At 41.9% G+C, this 15,978-nt stretch overlaps 1 protein-coding gene and 1 pseudogene across 2 annotated transcripts; both read right to left on the bottom strand.

The window, feature by feature from the left end:
* Window positions 1–258: 258 nt before the first annotated feature.
* On the bottom strand, window positions 259–11,232 carry PRDX3 (peroxiredoxin 3). Its single transcript, XM_080913224.1, has 7 exons — window positions 11,133–11,232; window positions 9,721–9,856; window positions 7,748–7,889; window positions 6,613–6,748; window positions 5,673–5,776; window positions 1,403–1,568; window positions 259–945 (listed from the first exon to the last, which is right to left on the bottom strand). Exons 1-7 carry the CDS (start codon window positions 11,166–11,168, stop codon window positions 892–894), a joined length of 774 nt encoding a protein of 257 aa, XP_080769350.1. The 5' UTR covers window positions 11,169–11,232; the 3' UTR covers window positions 259–891.
* A 2,150-nt stretch (window positions 11,233–13,382) lies between these two features.
* LOC308417909 (C-terminal-binding protein 2-like) lies at window positions 13,383–14,904 on the bottom strand (annotated as a pseudogene). The gene is made up of 2 exons: window positions 13,863–14,904; window positions 13,383–13,652 (listed from the first exon to the last, which is right to left on the bottom strand). The product of its transcript is annotated as a C-terminal-binding protein 2-like (transcript).
* Window positions 14,905–15,978: the final 1,074 nt, after the last annotated feature.

Genomic DNA, 15,978 nt, shown 5'->3' with positions numbered 1-15,978 from the left:
CTTCTAGAATCAAGGGCATAAAGACAAACGGTTTATCTTTCTTCACTCCAATACCTCCAAAGACCAACCTGGCCTATGTTTTTCATTCCAGGAGCTACCAAAATAATGAATGAAAGTTTAGAATCAGTCTTGCCTGCTAAATTCCAGTTTCCTGAGAGTTGAGTCAGCTCTGTGTCAATTGCCCAACAAACAAATATTTGTTGAGCTAAGTCATCAAAGGAGGAGCAGTACCCCAGAATAAACTGACCCAACAGTTAATGATGTTAAAAACGCAAATATTTTAATGTTTATTTTTATTCTATATATCCAGTACTTGAAGAAAATGACTTCTGGTGTTTCAGAAACAAAACCACTGGATTAGACATAGTCCTTCATGATTATACCTCATCAATACCTCAGAACATACAAGGACACTGTGAGTTAATGACTATGATAAAAAACAATGGGAAATTCTGCATAATTCACAAAAATTCAAGAGGAAATTTTAGGACCTTGATCAGAAGTTTTCGCTAAGTGCTGGTGCCATGTGCTACTTTATTTCACTAAGTACAGGTGCTATGTACTACTTCACTGTAGACCAAGGTTCAGGGCAGGCTAAGGGGAAGAATGCTTACCCTCTGAAGACATGATCTAGGAAATGGGGACCAAGCACTTGTGGAGAATTGGTTAGCAATAAAGAAGTCCCTAGTAAGGACAGCTATGGAAGCAGCTAGCCGCCTTTAGAGAGCTGAATCTGTCTTAAAATTACAAAGCCCGAGGAGCAATACTTATAAACACAAGCATGATGAGGTTTTGCCAGTCTATAAATAATCTTCAGGGTATTGGAAGGATTCCACCTGGGACTCTTTTTTGGCATGAGAAGCTGCAGGTAAACAGCAGACATAGGGTGGCCTACTGATGAACCTTCTCAAAGTATTCTTTTGAAGCTGTTGGACTTGGCTTGATCTGAAAATTAAAAAAAAAAATTAAATAGTTTAGGAGGAACTTCATAATAGTAGTCTCAAAGGTAAGCTCCAGGATCACAGTTTTTTTTTTTTTTTTTTTTTTTTAAAGACAGGTTTTCTATGTGCAATATCCCTGGCTATCCTGGAACTCCTTTGTAGACCAGGCTATCCTCAAACTCAAAATGGTCCACCTGCCTCTTCATCTAGATAAAAGGTATGTGCTACCATATTTGGCCCAAGTTCTCAGTCTTAAACTAAAATTTCTTCACTTTTGAAGATTAGCTTATTTTGTTTAAAAAATATAGATGAAAATTAACTAGCAGCCTCAGTAGAAACTGTTCACCTAAGCATCACCCACCTACACTCAGCCAGCACCTCTGTAGCCTCCCTTGATAGATTACCCTTGAGGCAGAGAAGACCTGGGGTTAGGGCATGGTACTCTGAGGAAAACAACATACCGTAGGGGACTCTGGTGTCCAGTTGGCTGGGCAGACTTCTCCATGGGTCTCCACAAACTGGAACGCCTTTACTAAACGGAGTGTTTCTTCCACACTGCGGCCCACTGGAAGGTCGTTGACACTCAGGTGCTTGATGACACCATTAGGGTCAATAATGAAGAGACCTCTGCACAGAATTTATCCTCATTAATAGGGTTAGAGCCAACAACTCATTTCTGTCCTTTTATGTCCTTAGTTCTCCTTTTAGTAAATTCATCAAGTTGTCAAATGCTTTAGTATGGGAGTTTTAGGGACTGAAGAGATTACTTAGCAATTATTAGTTTGTACTGTTTATCCAGAGGACCTGACTTCAGTTCCTAGAACCCATGTAGGGGAACTACACAACTGCATGCAACTCCACCTCCAGGGGATCTGACATCCTTTTATAGCCTCCAAGGGCAAGCACTCAAATGTATACTTTTACAGAGTTACAGACACATAATTAAAGTTAAATCTTAGGGGAAAAAAAAAAAGCAACCTGGAGTTATCAGTATAAAAAAGTTTATCACCTTTAGTAATGACATACTCTAATACAAGGCCATCATGGAAAGCATACATTATAGGAATATTGCAAAACTGCATCCCCAATGTGATATGATATCTAAAAAGAATGAACTAGAGACAGTAAAGACCTTTACACAGTGATCTAGCAAGCATTCTTTAGACTCCTGTATCAGACTCTGGTAATGTGACCACACACATGTAAGAGGGAGAGATTAGAGCTATATCCAATAAATATTTAAAACTTCCCCCTTAAAAAAAAGATTTTACTTATGTGTGTTTGTTGTGTATGCATGCATGCAAATACCCATGGAGTCCAGAAGAAGGTGCTGGATTCTCTGGAGCTGGAATTACAGGTGGCTATAATGTGGGTTCTGGAAATCAAACTGATTCTCTGTAACAGCAGCGAGCACTCATAACTGCTGAGTCATCTTCACAGTACCTCACAATTCCTTTTGTTTTTCTTTTGAGATAGGGTCTTTCTACATAGCCCTGGCACTATTATGTAGACCAGGCTGGGTTAGAACTCAGAGATCTACCTCTGCCTCCAGAGTGCTTGGATTAAAGGTGTGCACCACCACATCAAGCTTTATCCCTCTCAACAAGATATATAAACTTCAAGTGTCAGCCACACAGGGAAAAGGCAAAGTACAGGGAGGCTTCTCCTTCTAATGCCTGATGTTGGGAATCCAAGCTTTGAGTCTGATCTTATACTTCTGCCTGGTGTTTGATGCAGTCTCTAGAGACAAGTACAGGCAGACCTGGAAAGGAACAGGGCACATACATGCTACGTATCAGCTAGACCCAGCTTTCTTTCCCCTCTTAGCCCCAGAAGGAAACTGGTAGGAGTCTATAAAATCAGAAAACCCACAGGAAGGAAGTATAACAGATTACACTTTCTCCTGCCACAGCCAACTATGGAGGAAATTGGTGTTGGCTTACTAAGAAAAACAGTAATACTGAAGTCGACAAGGCTAACTTCCCTAACCCTGCCAGAAGTTCAAGATGAGTTGGGTTCAGCTAGCAGCCAGCCTCTAGTCCAACTATGTGACACCCCATGATATATCCCTCTTTTTCAGATGACAGCTGAAGCCTGTGCTCCGGAGTGAACACTCAAAAGGCTGCACCTAAACGTGATTGTGTAAGACAGAGAACTTTCTCTACCTCCATGAAATGTAAGGACATAGAAAGCACAGGCTATGACAACTGCATGTAACTATTCCCTCAATGACCTGACTTGGTTACTCTTCCATACCAACCAGAGATTCACCTTCATTTTATCTAAGAGAATATTGTAGCACAGAAAGGTGATTAACTTGCCCAAAGTCACACAGCATTAAAAAGCAAAGCTAAAAAAAATTTTTTTGTGGTGGTTTGAATATGCTTGGTCCATAGAAGTAGCACTACTAGAGCTGGAGAGATGGCTCAGTGGTTAAGAGCACTGACTGCTCTTCCAGAGGTCCTAAGTTCAATTCCCAGCAACCACATGGTGGCTCACAACCATCTGTGATGAGATCTGATGCCCACTGATAACTACAGTATACTCATAAACATAAAATAAATAAATCTTAAAGAAAAAAAAAAAAAAAAGTGGCACTACTAGGTGTGGCCTTGTTGGAAAAAGTGTGGCCTTCTCTCTCTCTCTCTCTCTCTCTCTCTCTCTCTCTCTCTCTCTCTCTCTCTCTCTCTCTCTCTCTCTCACACACACACACACACACACACACACACACACACACACACACACACACACACGAGTTCAGGGAAGATAAAGAATGAACTTTGAAAACCCTTTCTCCAAACAGCTCAATGCTTTAGTGCCCAGAGTAGCTGTTACAAAAGGGTCCTTGGACTGAGATCAGTGGGACTGTCAAAACAGGCATCCTTTCCTAAAAGGAGACCCAGGTAATGGACAGGGCACATGTCTTGGCCATTTCTGAAAGATATGCAACTCTCACAGACAGGGGATTGGGAAGCAGTTAGAAACACTTATTACTTATTGCTCGTGTAGAGGACTTTGGTTCGATTCCCAACACTCATATGGCAGCTAAGAACTATTTATAACTCTAGTTCCGGGGAATCTGACCTCCAAGACCCATTTCTAATCCAAGGACAGTGCTTGCACACACACACGTACATGCAGGCAAAGCATACCCATACACACAAAATAAATTTGTGATATCTATTTTTGATTGTCAAATTGACAATATCAGGAATTAACTAAAACCCAAATAACTGGGCATACCTGTGAGGAAACTTTTCCCCCTTTTTCCTCAGACAGGGTTTCTCTGTGTATAGCTTTGGCTGTACTAGAACTCATTCTGCAGGCCAGGCTGGTCCCAACCTCAAGCAATCCACCTGTCACTGCCTCCTGAGTGCTGGAATTAAAGGTGTGCTCCACCACTGCTCAGCGATTATTTTTTTAATTAAGTTATTTGAAGTAGGAAGACTCATTTCTAATTTGAATATTTGAAGTAGGAATATATTATCTTTAATCTGGACCATGTATTCTCCCTGCAGCCTATATAAAAGACATGAAAGAAAGAAGCTTGCTTGCCTGCTTGCTATCACTCTTGACAGCCAGCCCATTCTTTCACTAGCATTGGAACCACTTCTTAGCATTCCTGTTGAGGTCCAATATTTTGCTATGTACTGTAATGCTAAATACTGGCCCACAAGGTGTGGTTGCCCCCAGTAACTAGAAAACCTACATGTAGCCTTGCTCCTCAACTTATCCCTCCCTGACTGGTGAATTAAGATGTCTATAGACTATAGCAGGGCAGAAGAGAGATTTTTGATTCCTGGGCTTGGGTTTGGAAGAGGAGGAAAAAGAGAAGGAAGAGGAAGAAGAGGACCAGGTAGGAGGGAGAGAAGATGGAGATAAAACAAGACAACGCATGGTAGGAATCATGAAAACATGCCATGAGGGCTAGTCAACTGGAGTTAAGAGTTGCCCAGATGGAACATGGAAGTTACAACTCAGTGTTATTGATGGGGAAGAACATTCTAATAGCTTAGAGGGTAGGTATCTGCCCAGCTCTAGTGCTTAAAGGCATATTTTAATTGTAAAGATTGTGTGTCTTTCAGCTGGGGACTGAATGATCAAGACAGGGTAGAAACCTGAATTTGATTAAATAATTACTCCAACAGATTGTAGAGTATAGACCAGCTGAGACATCCAGCCTCACGATTTGAACAACTACAGTATTTTTGGACCTATCATTGCAGCCATTGTTAAGACTAGTTGGATCACAGCCTATAAGCCATTCTAATAAATCTCCTATGTATATAAATACCACACATGTGTAGACACACACACACACATTCTAAATTCATTCTTTAGGTTCTGAACCTTAATATAAAATCTAAATTAAAGAAAAAAAAGTTTTGCTTCTGACAGCATTTCACCATCCAGGTATCATACCTGTTGTACAAGCCCATAATCCCAGCACTAAGGAGGTAACTAGAATGTGAACAAGTTCAAAGATATCCTGGGGATATGTATGTATGTATGTATGTGTGTGTGTGTGTGTGTGTATGTATGTATGTATGTATGTATGTATGTATGTATGTATGTATGTGCCCTCACTCAAAAATCAAAACTCCCATCAACCTGCACTTCTTCCTAAGTTTTACAGAAACTGATAAAAATTTAAATGTCTTTTTAAATCTTTAAAAATCAAGATGATACTAAAATATGCAAACCCATCCCATCTCTAAGAGCAGCTCTTACCTGAGGGCAATGCCAGCACTTTCCAACAGCACTCCGTAGTCTCGGGAGATCTGCTTCGTTAAATCCGACAACAGTGTGATGTTCATGTGGCCCAAACCACCATTCTGATAAAAAGGCAAACAGGACTGTTTTACTTCCCTCTTGCAACCAGCCCACAGCAGATACAATCCTATTGTTTATTTTATGTGTCTAAGCGTTTACCCGGATGTAAGTGTACCATAAGCATGCAGTGTCTGAGAAGACCAGGAGAGGGTATCTGGTCCCCTAAAACTGGACCAGATGTTGTGAGCTGCCATGTGGATGTTAAGCCTGGGTCATCTTAAGAAATAGCAGTGTTTTTAACCGATGAGCCATCTTTCCAGTATGTGTGGGTACAAACGTGGCATTGCACACATGAGGAGGTGAGGGGACAACTCTGTGTTGTTCTCTCCTTCCATTTTATGTAGGCTCCAGCAATAGAACTCAGTTTGTCAGACTTGCTCAGCAAGTACTTTTGCTGTTGACTGACCTCAATGGCCCATCTCTGTTATTTTAAAGATGAGGAAACTAAAGCTCAAAAGGCTAACTATTTTTCTTCAGGACACTGCTAAAAAGAGAGTGATTGACCTTTATCTTTTGAGGCAGGGTCTGTCTCATGTAGTCAGACTGGCCACCAACTTTCTATGTAGCCAATGATGAACTTCAACTTCTATCTTCCGGCTATAACTCCTGGAATGCTGCAACCATAGGCTGTGTGTCATCACCACAAAGAAATGACTCAGGAAAGAGTACTGAAGAGCCTGATTTGAACCTTGCACAATGTACACATGTATCAAAACATCACATTGTATTCTATAAATACATATAATGTTTTTATTGTGTGGTCTGTATTATTTGTGAAGTAGAAATGAATACAAAGAATAAAATAAAACCAAGGAAAGGTGACTGTCACCCAACCTACCTTTCTTGGTGTGTTGGTCCAGGCAAGATGGCTGAAGTGGGAATCTACTGAAACTGCAACTACTTCACAGTTGACGTCATGAAATTCATTGGCTTTGTCACTGAAAGCAACAATTTCTGTAGGACACACAAATGTGCTTGGGGGGGAAAAGAAAGTTTCATCAGATCATAGAAAAACAAACACTTATTAGTGTAAAACTAAATTGATTTGCTTAGGGGTGAAAAATGTGAAATGGGCTGGGTGTGCTGGCATACACCTTTAATCTCAGAACTCTGAGTTCAGACCAGCCTGGCCTATATATGGAGACTGTGACGACAAAAAAAAAAAAAAAAAGCAAGCTTCCTTATGAGCAATGATGGTATCCATTTTTAATCCAAGCACTGGGAAGGCAGAGACAGGCTGATCTCTGTCAGACCAGACCAGCCTAGTCTATAGTGAATTCCTAGACAGATAAGATTCTGTAGAGAAAATCTTGCCTCAAGTAAACATCAAACACACAAGTAAACAAACGAACAAATAAAAGGGGTTGGGAGGCACATTTAAGGAGTTAAAAGAAAACCTGTACTTTTAAATAAAGTAACTTTATGAAAAACTCATTTATTTATGTAGTATGAGTTACACTGTTGCTCCCTTCAGACACACCAAAAGAGGGCACTGGATCCCATTACAGATGGTTGTTAGCCACCATGTGGTTCTTGGAAATTGAAGTTAGGACCTCTGGAAGAGCAGCTAGTGCTCTTCTGAGCCATGTCTCCAGCCACAAAAAAAGAAAAATCACTTCTTATACTACTTCCACTTGGACTGTTGTAAAGTGTAGACTGGCTTAGGGTTCATTGAAAGAATATGAGACAGAACTGGATTAACTGAAAGCATAATCTAGCAAGAGTGCTTGCCTAGCATACACAAGGCCCAGGGTTTGATTCCCAGGACCACTAGAAGAACTGACAAAACTATACTAAAACCCCATTAAAAGAAAGGACATTTCCTCCCATTACGTTCACATGAGCTACAGATGGCCAAGGAAAGTGGACAAAGATTAGAATCTTCCTTTCCACTAAAAGAGGAATTTCAGTGTGGGTTAGAGATCAACACCAGCTCTCAGAGGGACATGAAAATATTATATAATCAAACTTACAAATCCAAAGGGTAGAAGAAAAGCACCAAGTATTTCCCCTTAAAGTCGTCGAGACTCAGCTCTTTGAACTCTCCATTGACAACAGCAGTACCTTTAAAATAGGGCGCATGTTGGGTGACAGCAGGGGTGTGGAATGAGGAACCTAAAAAAGACCACACACTTGTATGTAGCTTATCATCCACTATATTAAGTACTGCATGATTTTACTTAAACTCCTTTTGCTGAAACTTATCAAGTAAACTTACTATTTACCATAACTGGTGACAAAAGTTATTTATTAATATAACTCAGTAAGATAGTTCACTTCAATTATACATCTTAGTTATAGTAATTTTCCCTTTAGCACAGTTCCAAAGTATACACAAACTCAACTCAGTAGTAGGGAGGTGTGTGTATGTCTGTGTGTGCACACACATGCATAAGCATGAATATGGGGATGGAGGATACACAGATCCTCAGAAAACATCTGCCATTTAAAACAAAAAACAAAAAAAACTTTTCTCTCTTTTAAGAGTCTTTTACTCTTGTTCTTGTGCTCTTGCAGCCTTGCTCTCCCACCCCTATCCCTCCTCTTCCCCTTCCCTTCCCCCCTCTCCCTCCATGTGCTCTTGGCTGGCCTCTACTTGTCTATTCCTCTCTCTCTCTCTCTCTCTCTCTCTCTGCCTCTACCACCCTCTTAACTCTCCCATGACCTGAATAAGCTCTATTCTGTACTATAAAAAAAAAAAAAAAAAAAAAAAAAAAAAAGAGTCTTTTATAAATTCAGCTTACCAAGTAGGGTAGGCTAGCTGGTACTGAGCTCTAAGGTCTCAGTGGTTTCTTCTTCCCCCAATGCTAGGACCATCATATACTACCATGCCAGCCTTTGTGTGAGTTCTGAAGGTTGGTTGAACTTAGATCCTTATGCTAGCTTATTGACTGACTTAGCTATCACACCAACCCTAAAGAAAAAATTTTTTTAAAGAACAAAAACTAGAAGAAATGAAATGCCTTAGAACTAAAAGGAAGAGTAAGAAGACAGTAGAGAGAATCACAGAAGGCAACCCGACATGGAGCTAGCTCAGACTAGGGTGTGTGTAACACAGGAAACTGCCCATGGCATTGCTTGACTTGACCAAGAGGGGCTAATACACAGGAAAGAGGAACAAAACTCAGAGCAAGTCTAAAAAGGACCCCCATCAACAAGCAGCCAGATTAGCTCTTCATGGTAGAAAGAGAGTCTGGGAGGCTCTCATGCAGGAAAACAGCTGTTCCCAGAAGATTAGGCCATCAACAGCATAAGACTGATGGGGTCAATGCCTGTAGTTAGTTATCTTGGTGAGAGGCACTGAGGCGTGGCAGAGAGAAACCAAGAACAAGATGTTTCAAAACTGGGTGGGATATAGGTAGAGCTCTGTGGTGTTTTGTGTATTCATTTTATCTAGTAATTTAGGTATCTTAGAGGAATATCTTTTGTTAAGTATATTATACAAATATTTTCTTTTTCTTAGACTATAGCCTTTTCTACTTTTTTTGGGGGGGTGGGGTGGGGTGGGCAGTATTGTTGATTTGTTGTTCCCAGACAGAGTATCACATTATGATGCCCTGATTGGCCTGGAACTTTTTTCCCCCTTTTTGTTATTTGAGACAGGGTTTCACAAGTGTAGCCCTTGCTGTGATGGAACTGTGATCTATAGACCAGGCTGGCCTCTAACTCACAGAGATCTATCTTCCTGCCTCTGCCTCCTGAATGCTGGCATTAAAGGTGTGTGGCTCCACCACTGGCTTCCATTTTCTTCCAGTTTTCTAAAAAGTAGGTTTTAAAATTTTGACACTGCCAAGTACTCACTGTTCCTAACAGTTCCTTATAGATCCAGCCATCTCTATACATTCTCATACTGCATTTTTAAAATCTCCAAGGACAAGCCTCACATATAGCCAGAGTCCAGAGTAGCTGATATGGGTTCCCTTTACCTGGACACAGTAACACTTACTGGTGCTAAAGGCAAACTTTGCTTGGGCAGAGGCAGACCACGGTGTGTCTGTCAAAGAGGTTCTTCTAGAAGCAACAGGCCTAAGAATTGTTGAGGCAGAAATACTCCGGGAAATAGCACTCACAGGCCGAGCAACCTGGAAAGAAAAAAATGCTTTTTATTAGGAAGGCTTTCTGGAAGGGTGACTTATGGCCTTGTTGCTGTGGCCTTTTGCTAATTACCCTTTTCCCAGTGAAACAAATACCAAATCAAATTAAGAGCGTCGGTTGAGTCTACCTTTTCTTAACATTCCCTTTTTCTTCTTTTTTCTTAAAGACTGCAAGGCCAAGGCAATCATAAGAATATAGCCTCAAGAATAAAAATCTCCAAAACTTCAGGAAGACTAGGCCAGGCTGAGTAGCTGTACCCTCCTCCACCTGGAGCTAGCTATCAGTTGCATCACGTAGCCACATCAAGGTTTTTCTCAGAAAAAGGCCCTTCCAGGCTTTCAGTCAAGGAATAGGGGTGAAGTTCATGCACTAGGAGGGTTTGGCCCAAGCTCAAGGTTAGTAGTGTTTGCTCCACTTTGATGTCCAGCATGAGACAGGGAATTAGGGGCTGAGCCCCACGATGAGAAAGGAGAGGAGGATTGCTAGCAAAAGGACAGTTGGCTGCTTACTAGAAAAGAGCAAATACCAAGGCTGAGTCCAGCCTGAGTGTGGGAGTAGAAAGTGGTTCCCTTTACTGTTTCACTCCCGTTACTTTGTTTATACTCAGATTTAAGTGTGAGCCCACAACCATGTAGAGATGTGGCATCACTCTTTCCATGGTAAAGAAAGGAAAAACTGAGGTTCAGAAACGTAAAGCCAAGCCAGGCGGTGCATGCCTTTAATCCCAGCACTCGGGAGGCAGAGGCAGAGGGATCTCTGAGTTCCTGGATAGCCTGGTCTATAGAGCAAATTTCAGATAGCCAGGGATACACAGAGAAACCCTGTCTCGAAAAACCACACACACACACACACACACACACACACACACGCACGCACAATGATTCCATGTCATTGCACAGTAGACAATAAATTAGGAAATGTGTCACTTGCCCAAGGTCATATTTGGTGACAGACCCTAGAACACGGTAGTTAACACACTGGCCTCAAAAGCCAGGCCTGGGTGCTGAGTTTAGAAGCAGCAAGGGGACCCTCGAGCGCTAGGACTTGGGGAGTACACCACCCGCAGGGGATAGGGGAAAGGCTGTCCTGCGTGGACGCTGGGGCCTTTTTGGCTACTGGAGGCCTCGAGGTCCGCGAGCTAAGAATTCCCTCCCATAAGGGCTAGTGGCCAGCAGACCCAATAGGGCGCGATCCGGTCCTGGAAACAAGTGCCGGCCAGAGTCTCAGTTGTGTCATGCGCCTGCCCAGCTGCCAGCCACTCACCGAGGACCAGAGCAACCTTCCCGCAGCTGCCGCCATCTTCAGAGCACGCAAGAGGGACGGTAGGCGGAGACACCCACAAGTAGCAGGAGCACGCCGGGTGTGCTATGGGGGCGGGGCCTCGAGAGATGAGGTGGGGCTTACGGGGGGGGGGGTTCGAGGCGGGAAGGGTGTGGCTTATGTGAAGGGGCTGAACCTCGGGTGTGGTTGTGACTTAGGGAGAGAAGGCATAGAAACCACTCCTTCCTGCTCAGGAAGAAATTCTCGTTTGATCTCCTAAATACCTGTTTTCCTATTTATCGCACCAACTTATAAAGATCAAATTCAATCTAGGAAGTAGACATATTCCCTGTTGATTTTGTTTTGCGAACATTGTGTAGTAGAAACTTTCTTTCTGTGAAAGAATCCAGTTCCCTTTCTACCTCATGTGGGATCTTCTGCCTTCCGTAATCAATGGAACAAATTTAGTTGTTTGAGTTCTTTAATAAGCTAAATGGCTTAAAGACATCAAAGCTTAGTGTGCTTCCTACTTGGCCTCTCCTCAAAATTGGGATAACTGGGACACATTTCAGATCAATTTATTTGTTAACACGGATACCAAGTAATGATTGGAGAGCATGGTTTTGAAGTAGCACATCAAACACAGAATAAAATTCACATGATAACCACATTAAATGCCATGTCAATTACTTTTTTTTGTTTGTTTGTTTTGTTTTTCAGAGCTGAGGACCGAACCCAGGGCCTCGAGCTTGGTAGGCAAGTGCTCTACCACTAAGCTAAATCCCCAACCCCAAATGTCATGTCTAAGCTGGTATTTTCCAAGCATTGTTATGCTCCTAGTATAGTTTCTCAAATCTGCATATTACCTAAATAATATTTTCTTTATGCTAGCTCATTTTGAAAAGCAAATAATCGTATTTGAAAAAAAAGTTAGGTAGGAACTAGTTAAGTTTCTACTTATAATAGTATAAATAGAAGAAAATTATAAATAAACACACTAATGCAAAATACTGCAAAGTTCCAGCTAGATACAATTATTTTCTGAAAGTCTGAGTTTTTTTAAATTATTTTTTATTGAAAACTGCACTGAATGCTAAATGTCCACCTTTACAATAAACAAATACAGTAATGGTAACTCACACTAAAACAAAACATATTTCTGATAGCCATTATTTTTCTGTTTGGGACAGTTTAAAGTTTTTCTTTTGTCACAAAACAGGAATGTACCTATACAAAGGCTCAAAATAGGCCATCTTTAAAAACAAAAAAGGCAATGATTCACAAAAGACTATGAATAGAACATGTAACTAGCTGATACAAATCTAATAGAATTTGTTAAAATCAGTCACATCTAATAGCACATCTGAAGTGTTCTTGTATAAAATATCACGTGAAGAAAAGAATTTATGAATGTCTAAAAAAGTGGGTTTGTTCATAGACAATCTGACAAGTTACCATAAAAAGTGTTTCCTGAGACATAAGGAAATGCAACATTATTCTTCTTGAACCCTTCTCATCCAAGACTTTCCACTCAATAAAATAGCTGAGGATCTGAAACTGAGAAAATATATTTGAGTACAAACAGCTTGTGAAACTTAATACTTTTCTCTTTTGTTCTTTTCCTTTTTTGTTTTTGTTGTTGGTTTGGGTTTTTTTTTGTTGTTGTTGTTGTTGTTTTTTGTTTTTGTTTTTTGTATCAGAAGGTTTTACTGAACTAACAACCAAATTTGCTGCTCAGATGTGAAACTTTCTGTATAGGAGCTTTTACTTCTTCAATCCTGTGCCCGGAGATGTCTACACAGGCAAACAACGTCCTCCCCATCTTGTCTTAATTTTAATCTTCCTATCAGCAAAGGAGGCACCAGCACCTGGAGACCAAAGGGAGCTTTGATGGGGATTTCCTCTCAATTTTTTTTTATTGATATTCAGAGCTCTTGATGCAACATTCTAGAACAAGCTGCGCAGGACCTGCTGTGCCCAGGGGATTGATAAAGGAAAAGCTCTGATCTTTGTGATTTGATACACAGATGAAAAACTTAACACACAATAGCAGAAGTTGGTCGTTAATCATCACATCCTAGTCTTTTCACACTTCTGGAAGCAGATGCCATCTTCCGTTTTCTAGCTTTTGTAGCTTTAACACTGCAGTATCAGTGATGTCCAGGATCAGTTTAAAAGACCATCAAATTCATTCATTTTCTACTGTCTCTTGGTCCCAAGTTTATCTGAATGATTACCTTCAGGCATTCTCTGCTATTGCTCGTTGGGGTGCTCTCGATTGTCCCCATGTTTTGTGGGCTGGTTGGGGGAGGGAGCTTGGGAAGGATATGCCATGGTGGGGAAGTTGTGAGTCACAGGGATGCCTCCTGGGATGATCCCTTCCATAGCTGGAGGAAGCCCTCATGGAACCACACCTGCAATGCCTGGAGGATACCCATAGGTGGCACCATTGATCTCGGGATGAATTGCTTGCTGGTCAATGATTGACCAAGGATCTGAAGTAACAAAAAATTCTTTTTTTAAAAAAATTATTTATGTATGTATTTATTTATTCATTTATTTAAGTACATTGTAGCTGTCTTCTGACACACCAGAAGAGGGGATCAGATCTTATTACAGATGGTTGTGAGCCACCATGTGGTTGCTGGGATTTGAACTCAGGACCTCTGGAAGAGCAGTCAATGCTCTTAACCACTGAGCCATCTCTCCAGCCCCCAAAAATTCTTTTTTGACACAGTTTAGTAAGCTTTCTGGGATTCGACTTGTGATTGCTCGGCGGATCTCAGTGGCAGCTGCTTCCCTCATCTCTAGTGATGCTTGATCACTGTACCAGGCTGTGTGTGGTGTGCAGATGAGATTTGGAGCATCTTTCAATGGGCCCTGAGTAAAGCTGAAGGGCTCAGACTCGTGCACATCCAGAGCAGCTCCTCGTACCCTGCCCTCTTTGAGGGCCTGAGCTAAGGCTTTCTCATCCACCAGGCCACCTCGGGCTGCATTCACAAGGAATGCTCCTTGCCTCATCTGCTTGATAGTGAAGTCATTAATGAGGTGGTGGTTGTGCTCGTTCAGATTGCAGTGCAAAGAGACACAGTCGCTCTGATACAAGTCCTGCAGGGTGTAGACCCTTTGCATGTACAGAGACCGCTCTATCCCGTCTTGTAAGTAGGGGTCATAAAATATGACACTGAATCCAAAGGCCTTGGCTCGAACAGCAACTGCCTGCCCAGTGCGACCGAAGCCAACGAAGCCCAATGTTTCCCCTCGGATCCGAGCAGCTCCTGAGGCGACCTCACGAATCTGTTCCACACTTTGTACCCATGTGCCTTCTCGTAGGGCCTGGTAGAGCCATGTGTTCCGCTGATACAGCTTGAGGATATGGCAGACTGTCGAGTCTACCGTCTCTTCCACTGCAGCAGATGGGATGTTGCACACGGCGATCCCGAGCTTGATGTCCACGTTTGTCATAGCCATTGCCAATTCGCACGATCACTCTCAGGGCCTTGAACTTCTCCAGGTCTTCCCGGGTGAGGGTGATAATGGCACCCACATCCTCATTCAACACCTTTTCATGGATTTTCTGAGTGGACTGTGCATCACAGAAGGCCATGGTGGCCAGGTCCTTCAGGATGGGCATTTCCACAGCGCAGTCTCTGCCATCCAGCAGTGCCACTAGGGAGCGGGGGTGCAGAGGGCCGTTCATGATCTGGGGGCGGATACCTTCACAAATCCTGTCCAATCGCTACCGCTTGACTTTGTGCTTATCCACAAGGGCCATTCTTTATGGAACTTTGCAACTCTCTGATTCAAAAGGCAAAGCAGTCCACTAAGAACTTAGGGGAACTCGCAGGAGGCTGCGTGCATTGAGCCACTATGAACCCGATATAAGTGCGTCCACAAACTCTAGAGTTCTCGAGATGGGCTGTCCGTCTTTTCCAGAAGGCACAGCTTCATCAGTTCGCAACCGTTTTCAGCAGTGAAGCCCTGGCTCAGCTGAGTTGCAGGTGGGGGCCCACTTGAGTGCCCTCCCCACCACATTGTCTCTGGTCACCCAGCAACATTCTCCTGGCCACATAGGCCAGCTGGTGAGAGGTAAGCTGGAAGTCTGAGTTTTGTTGAAAAGAGAGAGAGGTGGTCAGAGGCATTATCTTCTAGCCTCATTTGTAGGTCAGAGGACTGAAAGAAAACTAAAAACATTTTGAATTTCTCGTGCTGAGATTTGATGTTATTATTTATTTATTTTTCTCCCTACTACATCAGAAATACATATAAAAGAAAAATTCATAAAGCTAGCAGTCCATGCATCCCTTATCTGCTACCCAGGGTACCTGCCTTATGCTAAAAAAAAAAAAAAAAAAAAGAAAAGAAAAAGTCAGACTTAAAGAGACATTTCAACCAATTCCTCACATCATTTGTCCTGTGCTTAACTGGTACCTAGTGTAGGTGTTTAGTGTTCAAATCAGTGATGGAATATAATTCAGACATAAACAAGAGTAAAGGCTGAGCTTGATGACTTATAATCTCAGCACTTGAGAAGCTGAGGCAGGAGATGGCCAAGAGTTCAAGGCCAGACTTTGCTACAGAGTAAGATTCACTTTCACATAAAAACAAAATAAAACTCTGAAGTGTGATAACACAGGTCATCCTCTTGCCTGTACTTACCTCTTCTTAGTACTGAGATTACAAGTGTACTCAGTACTCAGATTATGAATATAGGCAGAATTTGCTTTTGGAGTAATGAAAACATCGTGTGATTTTTGGAGCTGAGAATTGTAGAACATTAGATAGTGGTAGATTATGTCTCTAAAAAACAAACAAACACCTTCAAGAGGTACAGAACCTAGAACTCCAT

This window comes from Micromys minutus (genome assembly GCF_963924665.1).
Source record: "Micromys minutus genome assembly, chromosome: 2".
NCBI classification, from domain to species: domain Eukaryota; kingdom Metazoa; phylum Chordata; class Mammalia; order Rodentia; family Muridae; genus Micromys; species Micromys minutus.
The sequence above is the reverse complement of the archived record's forward strand: the minus strand, read 5'-3'. Positions and strand labels throughout refer to the sequence as shown.